We start from the raw sequence: 16,512 nt of genomic DNA on the forward strand, positions 1-16,512 counted from the left end.
TTAATGCAAGGAAGCCAGCTTCCAGAGTAATTTATTATAGAGTCTGGAAGGCATATGTCTCCCGGTGTGAATCCAGAGGTTGACATCACTCAAAGTATGCCATAGGGAGAATCCTTGCTTTTCTGAAAATGGGGTTAGAGATGAAGCTGGCTTTGAGCACTATCAAGGGCCAGGTCTCTGCCTTGTCGGTATTGTTTCAATGTCCGCTTGCTTTGCATTCTTTGGTCTGAAGCTTTATACAGGAGGTATCATGGCTTAATCCACCGGTTAAAGCTCCCCTGAACCCTTGGAACTTGAATTTAGTTCTGTCGGCATTACAGAAACAGCCTTTTGAGCCGATACGACATATTCCCTTGGTCCTTTTGACAAGGAAGCTAATTTTTCTGGTAGCCATTTCTTCTGCAAGAAGGATATCAGAATTGCCAGCTCTTTCTTGTAAAGAGCCATATTTAATTATGAAACCAGGATATTGTTCTGCCTTTATTTTTTCCAGATCCCTGTTCTATGGAAGAAAAGTCACTACATTCTCTGGATGTAGTGAGAGCAGTCAAAATCTATTTGGAAGTGACTGCTCAGATTCGCAAAACAAATGTTTTGTTTGTGTTGCCTGAAGGTCCAAAAAAAGGACAGGCAGCGTCAAAATCTACTTTTGCTAAGTGGATTCGACAGGTAATTGTTCAAGTTTATGGTTTGAAGAGGAAGGTTCCACCTTTTCAAATCAAAGCGCACTCCACCAGGGCCGTTAGTGCTCTATGGGCAGTGCATCACCAGGCCTCCATCGCTCAAATCTGCAAGGCCGCAACTTGCAGATTTCTTCAGTCCATACATTCACCAGATTCTTTCAGGTGGATGTGAGAAGGCACAAGGATATCGCCTTTGGGTGCAGTGTACAAGGTGCTCTGATCTGATTATAGAAAAAATTGGGGGAAAACACTGGGCTGAGGCCAAAAACTGAGGGTCAGCAGCTAACACCCAAACAAACAAAGTTTAGTGAGAATAAGAGAAAATTGGTGTAGCCCTAGTGAATCGATTAGTGAAAAACTCTAAAGCTGTATATTAAAGGGGTGATAATGATATGATATATGATAATGATATACTCATATCAGGAGTCCCAGAGAACCGTGAAATCCGGAGACAGTGCGGTGACTAACGGGGACCTGCCAACAACGCATAACACCTGATTGATACCACCTAGGATTTCAAGCGCATTTGACCCACTGTCATATGACAGATGTGTCCAGTTCCTCCGGTAAGAGTATTCAATTCTCTTTAATTCACTCCAGACAAGTCGTTGTTCCAGGCTAAATTGAATTGTGCGGTCGCTTGATTTCATTGCCGGGAAGACCAACATTGACACTTTTCACTACCTAACATATGTGGACTGTTTGCTGGGATTTATATTTCAGCTGCTGATACCCATCAAGATCTGTGCGCATTTATATATTGTATCCACATATTTAGTGAATTATTAATTTCATTTATTTTTATTTTATATTTTTTATTTTTGCACATTTTGTCACATGTGTTTTTTAGTATTGGTTTCATTATCACCCCTTTAATATACAGCTTTAGAGTTTTTCACTAATCGATTCACTAGCGCTACACCAATTTTCTCTTATTCAGATCTGATTATACCCTACTTTTGTTTGTGTCTCTCTCCCCTCAGAGAGCATTGCTCTGGGACATCCCATTCAGTAAATACTGTGGCGCTGTGTCCCGTGATGTACAAAATAGAAAATAGGATTTTTATAAAAGCTTACCTGTAAAATCCTTTTCTTCGAGTGCATCACGGGACACAGAGGTTCCTCCCCTCTTCTAACACATATCACATATATTGCTTTGCTACAAAACTGAGGTACTCCCAGTAAGAGGAGGGGTTATATAGGGGGCTAAACTTCCTGTCTATGGTGTGCCAGTGTCCATCACCTAGTGGTGCCTATATAACCCGTTCAGTAAATACTGTGGCTCTGTGTCCCGTGATGTACTAGAAGAAAAGGATTTTACAGGTAAGCTGTTATAAAAATCCTATTTTTATACAGAGCATTAATAACACTGCTGTGTTAATGCTATTGACACACTGCATCTTAAATTTTACATTTTTGACAATAATTCTATTTACTTTTTTTTTTTTACAATGTTCTAGATAATGCCAAACCAGAAGAAAGTAAACACAGGACTACATATCATTATAAAGACCATGGAGGATCATCATCTGATGAAACACTTTGGACATATTATGATTATGAATATGAATATATGGAACCTGTGCAAACCTGGTATTATAATGAAGAAATATCTGATAGAGGTGTAGGTGAAAAGGTTAGCTGGAAGGGTAAAGATAAAAATGGTGGTGGAAACACAAAACATAAGGATCATAAGGGGTCAAATCATGGCAACCACCATTCAAGGGGGAAAAAAGGTAATCATGATGGACTAACAGGAGGTTTTCTTGGTGGTAATGGACTAGTTGGAGGTTTTCTTGGTGGTGATGGAGTAGCTGGAGGTTTTCTTGGTAGTGATGAACTAGCCAAAGGTTATCTTGGTAGTGAAGGACTAATGGCAGAGCAATTTGGTGATGGTGGAGTAGTGGGAGGGCTTTATGATAATTATGGAAAAGGAGGGTCTCTTGGTGCTGGTGGAAAATTGGGAGGGTTTTACAGTGATGATGGAATAGCTGAAGGGTATCGTAGTGGTGATGAACTTGTAGGGGGGTTTCTTGGTGGTGATGGACAAATGGGAGGGCAGTTTGGTAGTGGAATAGTGGGAGGGCTTTATGATAATTATGGAAAAGGAGGGTCTCTTGATACTAGCGGAAAAGTGGAAGGGTTTTACAGTGGTAATGAAATTGCTGAAGGGTATCTTGGTGCTGATGAACTAGTAGGGGGGTTTCTTGGTGATGCTGAACTAGTGGGGGGGTTTATTGGTGGTGACAGACTAGTGGGGGGGTTTCTTGGTGGTGATGGACTAGCGCAAGGATATCTTGGTGGTGATGGACAATCAGGAGGGTATCTTTTTGGTGAAGGACAAGGGAGAGGATATGCTGGTGGTAATGGAGTATCAGGAGGGTATTTTGGTGGTGCTGGACTAGCAGGAGGTGATGATGGAGTAGTGGGAGGGCCTTATGATAATTATGGAAAAGGAGGGTCTCTTGGTGCTGGTGGAAAAGTGGGAGGATTTTACAGTGATGATGGTATAGCTGGAGGGTATCTTGGTGGTAATGAACTAATGGGGGGGTTTACAGTTGGTGATGGACTAGTTGGAGGTTTTACTGGTGGTGATGGACTAGCACAAGGATATCTTGGTGGTGACGGACAAGCGGGAGGGTATCTTTTTGGTGAAGGACAAAGGGGAGGATATGTTGGTGGTAATGGAGTATCAGGAGGGTATTTTGGTGGTGATGGACTTGCAGGAGGGCACCACAATGTTGATGGAGTAGAGGGAGGGCTTTATCATAATTATGGAAAAGGAGGGTCTCTTGGTGGTAATGAACTAATGGGGAGTTTTATAGGCGGTGATGGACTAGTTGGAGGTTTTCCAGGGGTTGATGGACTAGCACATGGATATCTTGTTGGTGATGGACAAGCAGGAGGGTATCTATTTGGTGAAGGACAAGGGGGAGGATATGTTGGAGGTAATGGAGTATCAGGAGGGCATCACGGTGGTGGTGGACAAGTGGGAGACCATCATGGTGATGGTGGACAAGTGGGAGGACATCACGGTGGTGGTGGACAAGTGGGAGGACATCACAGTGATGGTGGACAAGTTGGAGGACATCACGACGGTGGTGGACAAGTGGGAGGACATCACCATGGTGGTGGACAAGTGGGAAGACATCACGGTGGTGGTGGACAAGTGGGAGGGCATCACGATGATGGTGGACAAGTGGGAGGACAGCACAATGATGGTGGACAAGCGGGAAGACAGCACAATGATGGTGGACAAGTGGGAGGACATCACGGTGATGGTGGAAAAGTGGGAGGACATCACAGTGGTGGTGGACAAGTGGGAGAACATCACAGTGGTAGTGAACAGGTGGAAGGACATCAGAGTGATAGTGGACAATTGGAAGGACATCACGGTGGTAGTGGACAAGTGGGAGGACATCATGGTGATGGTGGACAAGTGGGAGAACATAATGGTGATGGCGGACAAGTGGGAGGACATCATGGTGGTGGTGGACAAGTGGGAGGACATTATGGTGATAGTGAACAAGTGGGAGGACATCATGGTGGTAGTGGACAAGTGGGAGGACATCATAATGGCGGTGGACAAGTGGGAGGACATCATGGTGGTGGTGGACTACTGGGAGGACATCATGGTGGTGGTGGACTACTGGGAGGACATCATGGTGATGGCGGACAAGTGGAAGAACATATTGGTGATGGTGGACAAGTGGGAGGATATCATGGTGGTGGTGGACAAGTGGGAGGACATCATGGTGGTGGTGGACTACTGGGAGGACATCATGGTGATGGTGGACAAGTGGGAGAACATAATGGTGATGGTGGACAAGTGGGAGGATATCATGGTGGTGGTGGACAAGTGGGAGGACATTATGGTGATGGTGGACAACTGGGAGGACATCATGGTGGTGGTGGACTACTGGGAGGACATCATGGTGGTAGTGGACAAGTGGGAGGACATCATGGTGGTGGTGGAATATTGGGAGGGCTTCATGGTGGTCCTGATTTGTTGGGAGGAGTTATTAGTAGTGATTTGCTAGGAGCTCTTGGTGGTGATGGACTACTAGACGAGCTTCTAGGGGGTGATGGATTACTGGAAGAGCTTTTTGGGGACAATGGACTACTAGAAGGGATTTTTGGGGATGATGGACTACTAGAAGGGATTTTTGGGGATGATGGACTACTAGAAGGGCTTGTTGGTGGAGATTTGCTAGATGGAATTCTAGGTGAGGATGGGCTAATGGGAAGCCTTCTTGGTGGAGATTTTCTAGATGGAATTCTTGGTGAGGATGGACTACTGGGAGGGCTTCTCAGTGGAGATGTGCTAGATGGAATTCTAGGTGAGGATGGACTAATGGGAAGCCTTCTTAATGGAGATATTCTAGATGGAATTCTAGGTGAGGATGGATTACTGGCAGGGCTTCTTAGTGGAGATTTGCTAGATGGAATTCTTAGTGAGGATGGACTACTGGGAGGGCTTCTCAGTGGAGATGTGCTAGATGGAATTCTTGGTGAGGATGGACTACTGGGAGGGCTTCTCAGTTTAGATGTCCTAGATGGAATTCTTGGTGAGGATGGACTAATGGGAAGCCTTCTTAATGGAGATATTCTAGATGGAATTCTAGGTGAGGATGGATTACTGGGAGGGCTTCTCAGTGGAGATGTGCTAGATGGAATTCTTGGTGAGGATGGACTACTGGGAGGGCTTCTCAGTGGAGATTTGCTAGATGGAATTCTAGGTGAGGATGGACTACTGGGAGGGCTTCTCAGTGGAGATTTGCTAGATGGAATTCTAGGGGAGGATGGACTACTAGGAGGGCTTCTCGGTGGAGATTTGCTAGATGGAATTCTTGGTGAGGATGGACTACTGGGAGGGCTTCTCGGTGGAGATTTGCTAGATGGAATTCTTGGTGAGGATGGACTACTGGGAGGGCTTCTCGGTGGAGATGTGCTAGATGGAATTCTTGGTGAGGATGGACTACTGGGAGGGCTTCTCGGTGGAGATTTGCTAGATGGAATTCTTGGTGAGGATGGACTACTGGGAGGGCTTCTCGGTGGAGATGTGCTAGATGGAATTCTTGGTGAGGATGGACTACTGGGAGGGCTTCTCGGTGGAGATTTGCTAGATGGAATTCTTGGTGAGGATGGACTACTGGGAGGGCTTCTCGGTGGAGATGTGCTAGATGGAATTCTTGGTGAGGATGGACTACTGGGAGGGCTTCTCGGTGGAGATTTGCTTGGAGGACTTCTAGGTGGAGATTTGCTAGGAGACCTTCTCGGTGGAGATTTGCTTGGAGGACTTCTAGGTGGAGATTTGCTAGGAGACCTTCTCAGTGGAGATTTGATAGGAGACCTTCTCAGTGGTGATCTAATTGGAGGACTTCTTGGCGGTTTTGGGTAAGTAAATTTAATGAATAAATTATTGAGAATATAAAATAAGTTAACTTTTAAAAATTATACACATAGTTCATTGCAATCTCGAAGAAACTGTTTAATGAGAAATGTTTTGCTTATGTATTCCTAGTTTATTTTGCAAAGATAAGGGTCCAAAATATGTTTATAAAATCAAAGGGTGTTTAATAGCCCAACATATTTTAGGGCATTCCTGGTGCCCCTTTCATCAGGGCTCAATGATTCTGGACTGCAGTAAAATATTTTAGGTATAGGGGTCTTAGGACTTATAGATATGTGAGGTTAAGGGGCGATAAAACCTTGTTGAGCCGTGAATTTACAGCCTCCCAACTGCTACCCCCTTTAACTGAAGAGACAGGAGATGTACACATTTCACAGCTGTGATGCTATGCTTCACAAGCAGCAGTAGGCATTATACCCCCCTTGTCATTTTCAGCGGTGGCTACCATTTTAATAAATGGGGCCACTCTGCAAGCCTCCTGCAACTGCATGCAGTGCATGTAGTTGTGCCACACGAGTATATGATTCAAAGGGTTAAAGCAGGAGTTAAAGCAGGAGATGACGAGGCAATACAACACCTCTTCACCACTTATTAAATGCTCTCTGAAGAGTGCTGCTGAATAGTGATTAGCTGAATGTACCTGGGTTCAGGTTAATAGGATGTTTGCTGAACTGCGCCAAAGTTTGAATGTTATAAAATAAAAGGGCCCCCAAATTAACACAGTAACACATTTGTATAAGCATTGTCAATCACGTTGTCCAGTGATGTAGATCCATTGTCAGTAACAAGGGATGTCTACTACCAACCCACTGATGACAACAATCTGCAATCTAAGATGTTTTGTCATGAATGATATTCCCTCACCCAGCCAACCATTGTTTTTCCTTTCCACAAATCCGTTTGCTAGGGCAGGCGTAAAAGGGAATACTACAAAATTTCACTTGCATGACAGTAGTAGCTCTGATTCTGTTGGGGCTACTGATTATACATCCAAAATGGTGACAGTAACAGTCTAAGGGCTGCAAGGTTCTCAATATTCTGTTATAAAGGTCCCATATTGCAAAATATAAAAAAATCTGTTTCACAGAGCTCACTTGCTCTGGTTAGGCTGCTTTCATCAGCCAGGGAACTGCAAAGACCTAGCCAAAGAAAGCTAAGAAGATCCTTATTTGTTTCACATTAGATCAATACAAGTTAAAACAACCAATGCATTTCGGGGGTCTAGGCATTGCCTCTTCCTTAGTGCTTAAGTTAAGAGTAATACGAACGGGAGACTTATGCCGCGTACACACGACCGGATTTTCTGGCAGACTAGGTTCGACGGTCTTCCCGACGGACTCTCGGCGGAGTTCCGACTGACTTTACGAACTAACGGACTTGGCCACACACGACCGGACTAAGTCCTTTCAAAAGTCCATTCGTTTTGAACGTGATGACGTAAACGGGACTAAACAAGAAAGTTCAATAGCCAGTAGCCAATAGCTTCTCTTGCGTCGTATTTGGTCCATTGGACTAGCACACAGATGAACGGTTTTCACGATTTTAGTCCATTGGAATTGAGTCCGTTGGATAGATTTGAATCATGTTCTATTTCTAGGTCCGTCTAATTTTTTTTTTTTTTCGAAAAACCATCGGACTAGCCCACACATGATCGCATTGTCCGATGGACTAATCCCTTTGAACCTAGTCTGCCGGAATGTCTGGACATGTATATACAGCATTAGAGCTATAGAATAGTGAAATAATTGTAGAAAACTAGATTATATGGTTGATGGGTTTTTTCCAGGTTGGGATTTTTGAAAGCTATTGATGCAAGATACTTTGGCTGTTTTACCTTGCATTGATCTAATATGAATCACATAAAAATGTTTGACTCATTGGTCTGGAGCTGTCATTGCATCTTTCTCTTCTAATCCCACAGTTCCCTAGCTACTGTATTAATAATGAGTTAATAACTGTATAGGGAGCCTATGGCTTGCATTGTCACTCTACCACAAGAAATGACTATGAAGTCAATTCACTAACGTTTACCGCATGCAATAACACGGGCATGTGAATCATAAATATCAATTATCACATGCAGCAAAAAAAAGTTCAATTCACAAAAAAAAAAAAACAGATTATGCAGTAGTTACTGCAAAATAAAAAATGTACTGGTGAAAAAAAGGGGTTAAATACAAAATACCAATAGGGACCTTTATTTCCATGACAACTGTCTTAGCCCCTGTACACACGGTCGGACATTCTGCCAACCAAATCCGTCGGATTTTGCCCGAAACTGTTGCATACACACGGTCGGACTAAGTTGTCGAAAAATCCGATCATTCAGAACGTGATGGCGTAATTTCGTTACGATGGGACTAGTAGCCAATAGCTTTGATTTAGGAATTTGATCTGAGCATGCGTGGCACTTGGTCCGATCAAAATTCTCTACACATGATCGGAGTATGTCCGATCGAACCAGTTGGTCGGAAAATATTTCCAACATGTTGGAAAATTGGATCCGACGGATATTCCGACGGAATCATTCCGATGAATACCACACACAGTCGGATTATCCGACAACACGGTCCGATAGGACACATTCCGACGGATTTTCCGACCGTGTGTACAAGGGCTAAGAGGGTATTTCTCTCTCATTAGAAATATATCCTATCATTTGTAGTTGAAGCTACAGGACAGGAAGTGAAGGAAAATTTGTTGAGACACAAACTGGAAAAAATACAGTGGTACAACCCTATTCTATTAAAAAAAAATTTTTTAGCTTTAAATACTTTTATATACTTTTTATATACTTTTGAATTGGTGACATATTCTATTAATTAGTAAATGCAGCAACACATTTTTATTCCAATAATTTTTCTTTATTCACTTGCAATGATCCTTTAAAATTGGTAGAAAATTTGACCACTCCAGGTAGAATCAGTTCCGCTTCTATGGAATTCCCTTACCTTGGCAGATTTCTTCTAATATGCAATTGTCTTCTGCCTTAAGAAGGCAATTGCCTATTAGAAGAAATCTGCCAAGGTGAAGGAATTCCATAGAACGGGCATCTATCTCCATTAGAAGATTTCCACTTACCACTTGTTCTAGGAACAACTCTAATACTGCGTACACAAGATCGGACATTCCGACAACAAAATCCTGGATTTATTTCCGATGGATGTTGGCTCAAACTTGTCTTGCATAAACACGGTCGGACAAATGTTGTTGATAACTCCGAACGTCAAACGTGGCATTTGTCCGACAACAAATGGACAATGGAGCCTACACACGGTCAGAATTTCCGACAACAAGCTCACATCGAACATTTGCTACAGACGAAAAACAAGCTCTGGACTGCTGCACTCTTCAGAAGACCACTTTCTTTTATTGGAAAAATCACATCACAGCTCAACAAACACAGCGAACGAGGAACAATTGCTGACATCAGCAATTGTTCCTTGTTTGCTGTGTTTGTTGAGCTGTGATGTGATTTTCCAATAAAAGAAAGTGGACTTCTAAAGAGTGTGGGAGTCCAGAGCTTGTTTTCCGTCTGTTGCTAGTGGTAATAGCCAGCACCTGTGGCTTCCCAGCCGAAGAGACAGATTGTAGCCTGCATGTGTGCTCCTGGATCTGTGAGATCCCTTCTCCATCGAACATTTGTTGTCGGAAATTCCGACCGTGTGTACACGCCATAACATTTTGAATCTCCCCTCACTTTCTTTCTTATTCGCAATGTTCAAGTCTAGTACAAATAATAGTGCGCATCTCTCCATCAGGGACACAGACTGTATTAAAAATCTGGCAGAGGGTCTAACCCTACGCCCACTCTATCCAAAACTTAAAAAGGCTATGCCTAAAGACACATTTCATTGCAATGAGAATGCTAATATAATTTTCAAAGACCATGAAGTATGAATGTATCTGGATCTGGACCTTTTTCGGGTTGCTGTGTGCCATAAAGCAATTAAGAATCAGAATTGCTGTTTATGAAATTTTTATTGTGTAAAATATGGCTTGGTTATTTGCCTCAGGGTATTTAATCTTGTTCCAAGCAAAAAATAAAAAGAAGTTAATAAAAATAGTGTCATATCAGAATGATAATAACGTACACTCTGAATATTTCACAGATCTATTGATATCATCTTCCCAACTATCAAGCTTACCCCAATGGAGGACTGCATTGGATTCATAATTGATGTTTTAACCAGGATATCAGCTGGAGCTAGTGATGCCGAAGGTGGTGAAGCAGCAGCAAAAGCAAGCGGGTAAATGATATCATATATAGAAAGCACAGTTTATTGATTATTTTTGAGCTTACCCATCATACAGCAGAAATGAATGAATCCTGAAAATTTATGCCAAAGTAAACTTTTTTGGTTTGTGTCAGTATCAAAGATGTTCGCAGCACTTAAGGCTAGGTTGACACTAGTCCATGGTCTAAAAAGTGATCGGCAATGGATCACTTTTCAGAGTGTGGCTATGAAGTCGCAGTCAGGCTGTTTTTTTTAATTTTTTTTATTTTGCCATTTACAATGGGACTAATTCTCCACAATCATAAGCCAGGTGTTGTTTTATTGTAGACTGAAGCCAGCATTCGATCACAGCATGCAGCCAATGGCTGTAATCGCTGATTTGTGTATTCTGAGAAGGAAGTCAGTTAACAAAAGAACAGTGGGAGAGATCCCTACATCAACATCACTCGTGTTGATGCAGGGATTTGTCAGGTTTTTTTGTTCAACCCATTGTTTAAACAAACAAACAAAACAAAAAAAAACTATACATGAATACCCTGCTTTAAAGGCTTATTTATATTTGTTTATTACCTACAGGTAAGCCTTTATTATTTATTTTTTAATTATATCTATAATAAGGGTTACCTGTAGGTACAGTAAATATCTCCTAAATATGCATTGTTTCAAAGACACTTCCCTTAGCAGTGCCGGCGACGCCACTGGCGTGTGTGCACTGCACTTTCAATGGACGGTGTGCCATCCATAGAGAGAGCCGTGCCACGGGAGTGACATCATCGAGGCTCAGCAAGTCAAACAGCCCACGGACCCAGAAGGAAGACCAAGTGGAGATGGAAGGCCTGTCAGCAGCAGTGTCTGGCATTTTCAGGGAAGTCTTTCATAATGTGCTAGTATACGATGCATACTAGCATAATATGACATTCATTTACAGGGAAAAGATTTTTTTTTCTTTTTTTTTACCGCTTTAAAGTGGTTGTAAACCCTTAGGCCGCGTACACACGGGCGGACTGTCTGCCCAACTTAGTCCGCTGAACAGTGTTTCAGCGGACAATCCGCTCGTGTGTGGGCTTCAGCTGACTTTTTCAGCGGACAGTCTGACGAACAAAGTCTTACGGAATTTCCGTAAGACAGTCCGTTCAAACTTGGTTTTGTCCGTCCAAACTTGGTTTCAGCGGACAGTCCGTTCGTGTGTAGGCAAGTTGGACGGACTAAGTATGGCGCATGCTCAGAAAGGGTTTACACGGCCGAAGGTTGCATTGCAGTGTATAGGACGTCGTTTTTCTAGTCCCGTCGTACGTGCTGTACACGTCATCACGCACGCTTTCAGCGGACTGTCTGCTCATCGTGTGTGGTCAAGTCCGTTCATGCTAATTTTGAACGGACTGTCTGTCGGATTGTCTGCCGAACTTAGTTGAGCAGACAATCCGCCCGTGTGTACGTGGCCTTACAGACTACTTTTTGCTACAGGTAAGCCTATAATAAGGCTTATCTGTAGCTACCCTGGATATCTCCTAAACTTGCACGATTTAGGAGATATCCCCTGTATTGACATCATCGGCACATGCGCACTGAAGCAATGGCACATACGCAATGGCACATGCACGGGAGCGACATCATCGCGGCTCCGCCCAATCACAGCACTGGAGCCACGATACCCGGTAGTAACCCACAGGAGTGATGTCGGCCGCCAGAGCGGTGTATGGGCATCGCATCGAGGGCTTCGATCTCAAGTGAGTATTACATAATGAGCTAGCATGTTATGCATACTAGCTCACTATGCCTTTGTCTTGCAGGTGGGAGGTATGGGAGAAGCGCCGCCTATTTTTACTGCTCCATGGCAAAACCATGTGAAAGAGGCCATGGGGCGGTCATAGACGAGCAAAAAGAACAAAAAATATGATTCCTTTATCCCCTTTGCTAGGACATTGTATTCTGACAACGGGACTCAGAGCTGTATTATTGAACATATGAAAAAAATAAAAATCTCAAATTTAGGATATAGTGACATCTTTGGAATGGCAGTCATGAAATAACAATATAGTTTAAATACAATATGAACAAATGCTATCTTGAATGGAGACAGCTTATTAATATAGAATGAAGGAAACCTGGAGCAAGTATGCAGTTTAGGAGAGTCAGAAAAAGGTCACAAACCCTTATTTACATACTTGTTTCTGGTCAAAGTTTTACATTTAGAGAGTCAGTTATCACTCCATACTTTGTCCACTTTAGGAAAAGTTTATGTTACAGTAAAAATAAACCTTAACGATGAACTTCACCATCAAAAAGTGTTTTGTTATATCTGTTCAATAACTGCAAGAAAAATACCTGTTATATCAGAAATTTAGAGGTGTCCTGTGTCTTTTACATGCTTTCTGTGGTATCTTAGGGGGTCTGATTAACCTTCACAGTTTAAATCCTGGACTACAGATTAATATGTGCTTATGTTGTGGACATGAGAAGAAGGTGTGTGAACTAGTAGTTTAGCAAAGGAAAACTGGGCAGGGCTGACACCAATTAGTCTACAAAAATGCTTTGTGTTGCCAGCCCAAAATAGGACAGAGTGCATTTCAGACAAAAAAAATATATATTTTTTCTGTACTTGCAAGGTCAGCAAAGGTATAAAACATGGGGGCATGTAGAGATGTACTACAAATGTTTTGAATGCCCTTAATTAAACTTCAAATTATGGAAATCATGTGTAATGTAGGGTACATATTATTTCAGAACAACATTGCATCTTTCATTCAAAAATATATGTGCATTAATACAAGAGAATGCCATTGTTTTTTTCTATTCAGTTTACTTACCGAACATTTCTCTTATGTTCTGTTAGTGGTCCTTTAGACATGGTTGCTTTCCGTATAGAAATTGACTTTGAAATTACAGTCACCTTCGAGGATCTAGGTGCTGGTCTTCAACTTAATGTCGATAGCTGCCAAGCAATGTTCGACGGCATGAGAGTGGAGGGTTTGATGTAAGTAAAATACCTGCTTTAGATAAAGCAAACTTAATGTAAGCTATTTTCTTTCATGTTTAATACACGTGTACTAAGTACATTTTAATTACATATATTCATTTTTACATAAGGAGACCACAGCACTCCGCTGATAATCCCTTATTCAATTGTTCACCCCAGAAGGTCAACAACATTGGTGTGCATAGGCTATTGCATTAGGGTGTGCACAACAAAGCTCAAAAACACATGAATGTGCGTGCGTGTGTGTGCATATATATATATAAATGTATATACGTAGATCATATACATACATACAGTCTTCCATGTGACATTCTGTTCCACCAGCACACAATCCCCCTACCTGCATATTCAGATTGAGAGAGAAATGCTTCTACACATTTCTTTTAAGCAGCTTCTCTCATCTCTCATCACCCCACTGGCACACAGAGCAATAATGCTAATGTGAACAGGGTGATTAGTGCGCACGCCTATGGTCAACTATATCTTTGTTCAGCCATCATGCATGATCAGCAGGGCTTTTTTTTCTCATAAAATAGGTGTAGGAACTCCCCTTTTCTGACTCACCCCTTTTCGCCGCCCCCTACCCATCTCCCAGCATTGTCCCTTGGTTCCATCCCCTACCCACCTCCCAGTACCACCCCTTTTAGACAATACAGAACCAAGTATCCTTTTGTGGTGCTAATTTGTATGGAATTTGGTAATGATATAAAAAAAAGCACTAAAATAGATCCCCTTTAGCCAGCAACAAAAGATCCCCCTAACAACAATGTACCACCCACAACAAAATCTGCCGCCCCCCTCCCCCCAGTAACAATAGACTTCCGGCAGCATCAACAGACCTCCGCACAGCCAGCATTAATAGACTCTCTGACAGCCATCAACAATAGACCCCTCCCACAACAGTAGATCTCCTTCAGGAACAACTGACCCCCCAGCAGCATAAGACCCACCCCCTGAAAAAATAGATCCCCTACAGCTTGAATAGATCCCCCAGCAGTGAGCATCAATACCCTGCGGCACACCCTAGCACCCCTTGCCATAACATACAGGCAGTCCTGGAGGTGCTGGAACTGTGTTCCCCCACGTTCCCCCTGGAAAGAAAACCCTGACGATCAGCCTTTAGTCATCTGAGGCATCTGATTGCCAGAGTGAAAGGAAGAGGAGGGAGCCATCTAGCCGCATGGAGAAACCTGCAGAAACAGAGGATCAAGTAAATACTTGTGCTTTACCTGATCCCCTAGACATAAATGAAAAACAGTGGGAGGCTGAGAACTATACAACTGCTGCCTATAGGGACAAGTCTACTTTGCCTTATCATACATTTACATTGGCAATAAATTAGTGGCATATTTTCCGCTTAATTGGGGATTGTTGAAAACCATTATTTGCCATTGTGAAGCTGCTTCAGTTCTCTATATACTTATTTTATTTTTTCTGATTAAATCTAGGGTACTTGACATGGTAGGACCTATGGCAAAAGGCATGCTGCCCGGCCTTGTAAGTATCTATATTCTTTTGAATGCTATGCTGAAGTGTTACACATTTGCTTTGACAAAACTACGGATGCATAAATACCTACTCTGATTAAAACTTCGATACTAAGAAAAGCAGAGCGTGAATGGCCAGCTATTGAACTGATCGCATTGTTGACTCTGGGACCGCTGAAAGCTTGAGGGACATCATTGCTCCAGTCAAAACTGGATAATTTCAAGGGAAATGCTTAGGACACATTACACCCTAGCAGTTTGCCATAGAAAATTACCAAAAAACATGTGATTCGCCCAGTTTTAGGCATTACCGACATATTCCCCATTCCTTAAAGTATAACTAAAAGCAAAATGTTTTCCTTAGTTTTGGGTGGAGTGGAGATGTATTAGAACTCCTGTCAGTTTTTATCGCTGTCTGTGCCAACGTTAAGGAGATTCACCTTCTCTATTTGTCCTGTTTATCATTAGCATTGAAAGTGAAAGTAAAAGAAAATCTAAAACTATGGGATGTCCCTACAAAAGTAATAAAAGGAAAATCTTCCTATGGGGCACTAGTTCTGGTAGTCTGGGGGGTCCCCAAGAGATTCCTTTAATTTGCAAGGATTTTCTCTCACTTCTTGTTTGGCTATGGAACAAGCAGTGAAGGTAAATCTCCCCAATGGGTACTAGAGTTGCCACCTCATCAGTTTAAAACCAAACACATATTAACTGCTTGCCGCCCGCCCACCGTCATATGACAGCGGAGTGGTGCAGCTCTTGTTCTGGGCCACTGTGATATGTCATATGTGCCTGCGGGGGCGCTCAATGCAGCGATTTTGTCTGCGCCATGTTGCTAGGACACGCCGCGACCCCGATCTGTGAAAAGATCCGAGTCCTCGGCTCTTTAAACATGTGATTGGCTGTGTCCAATCACAGCCGGTCACATGTAAACAAGGAAATGCCAGTAATCGGCGCTCCTCACCTCACACTGACAGAGTGTGTGGCCAGGAGAGCCGATCAGTGGCATCTCTTCACAGGGGAACATTTAGGAATGTAATCAGGGCACTGATGATCACTGATGATTTACAATAGTAAAAAAAAGTGTAAAAAAACAGTGCCCACCAATGCCAACGATCAGTGCCCACCACTGCCCAAAAGTGTCACCAATCAGTGCCCATTAGCGAAGCCAGTCAATGCTGGCAATCAATGCCGCCTATCAGTGCTACCCATCAATGCCCATCACTGCAGTCAATCAATGCCCATCAGTGTTGCCCATCAGTGCCACTCATCAATGCCCATCAGTGTCCATCAGTATTGCCTATCTGTGCTGCCTATCAGTGCCCACCAGTGCCACCTATTAGTGCCCACTAATGCCACCTATTAGTGCCCACCAGTGCTGCCTAACAGTGTCCACCAGTGCCGTCTAACAGTGCCCATCAGTGTTGCCTATCAGTGCCCATCAGTGCCACCTATCAGTGCCCATCAATGCCACATATCAGTGCCACCTGTCAGTGCCCATAAGTGCGGCATATTAGTGCCTCCTCATCAGTGCCACCTAATCAGTGCCAGTAAGTGTCGCCTCATCAGTGCCCATAAGTGCTACCTCATCAATGCCCACCAGTTCAGCCTATCAGTGCTGCCTCATCAGCGCACATCAGTGAAGGCGAAAAATTACTTAGTTACAAAATTTACTGACAGAAAAAAAGTGAAAAACATTTTTTTTTCAAAATGTTTG

The 16,512-nt window shown here is 42.9% G+C and overlaps 1 protein-coding gene across 1 annotated transcript in view; it reads left to right on the plus strand.

The window, feature by feature from the left end:
- Window positions 1-16,512, plus strand: part of LOC143935286 (uncharacterized) — a 42,592-nt gene that overhangs the window by 11,581 nt on the left and 14,499 nt on the right. The window contains exons 3-6 of the mRNA XM_077459034.1: window positions 2,144-6,080; window positions 10,209-10,346; window positions 13,168-13,308; window positions 14,760-14,808. Of these exons, the coding sequence (XP_077315160.1) occupies window positions 2,144-6,080; window positions 10,209-10,346; window positions 13,168-13,308; window positions 14,760-14,808 (4,265 nt within the window). The remainder of the gene's footprint in view (window positions 1-2,143; window positions 6,081-10,208; window positions 10,347-13,167; window positions 13,309-14,759; window positions 14,809-16,512) is intronic.

Source organism: Lithobates pipiens, unplaced genomic scaffold, assembly GCF_037356315.1.
Source record: "Lithobates pipiens isolate NorthernLeopardFrog02 unplaced genomic scaffold, aLitPip1_a1.2 Scaffold_28, whole genome shotgun sequence".
Lineage (NCBI taxonomy): Eukaryota > Metazoa > Chordata > Amphibia > Anura > Ranidae > Lithobates > Lithobates pipiens.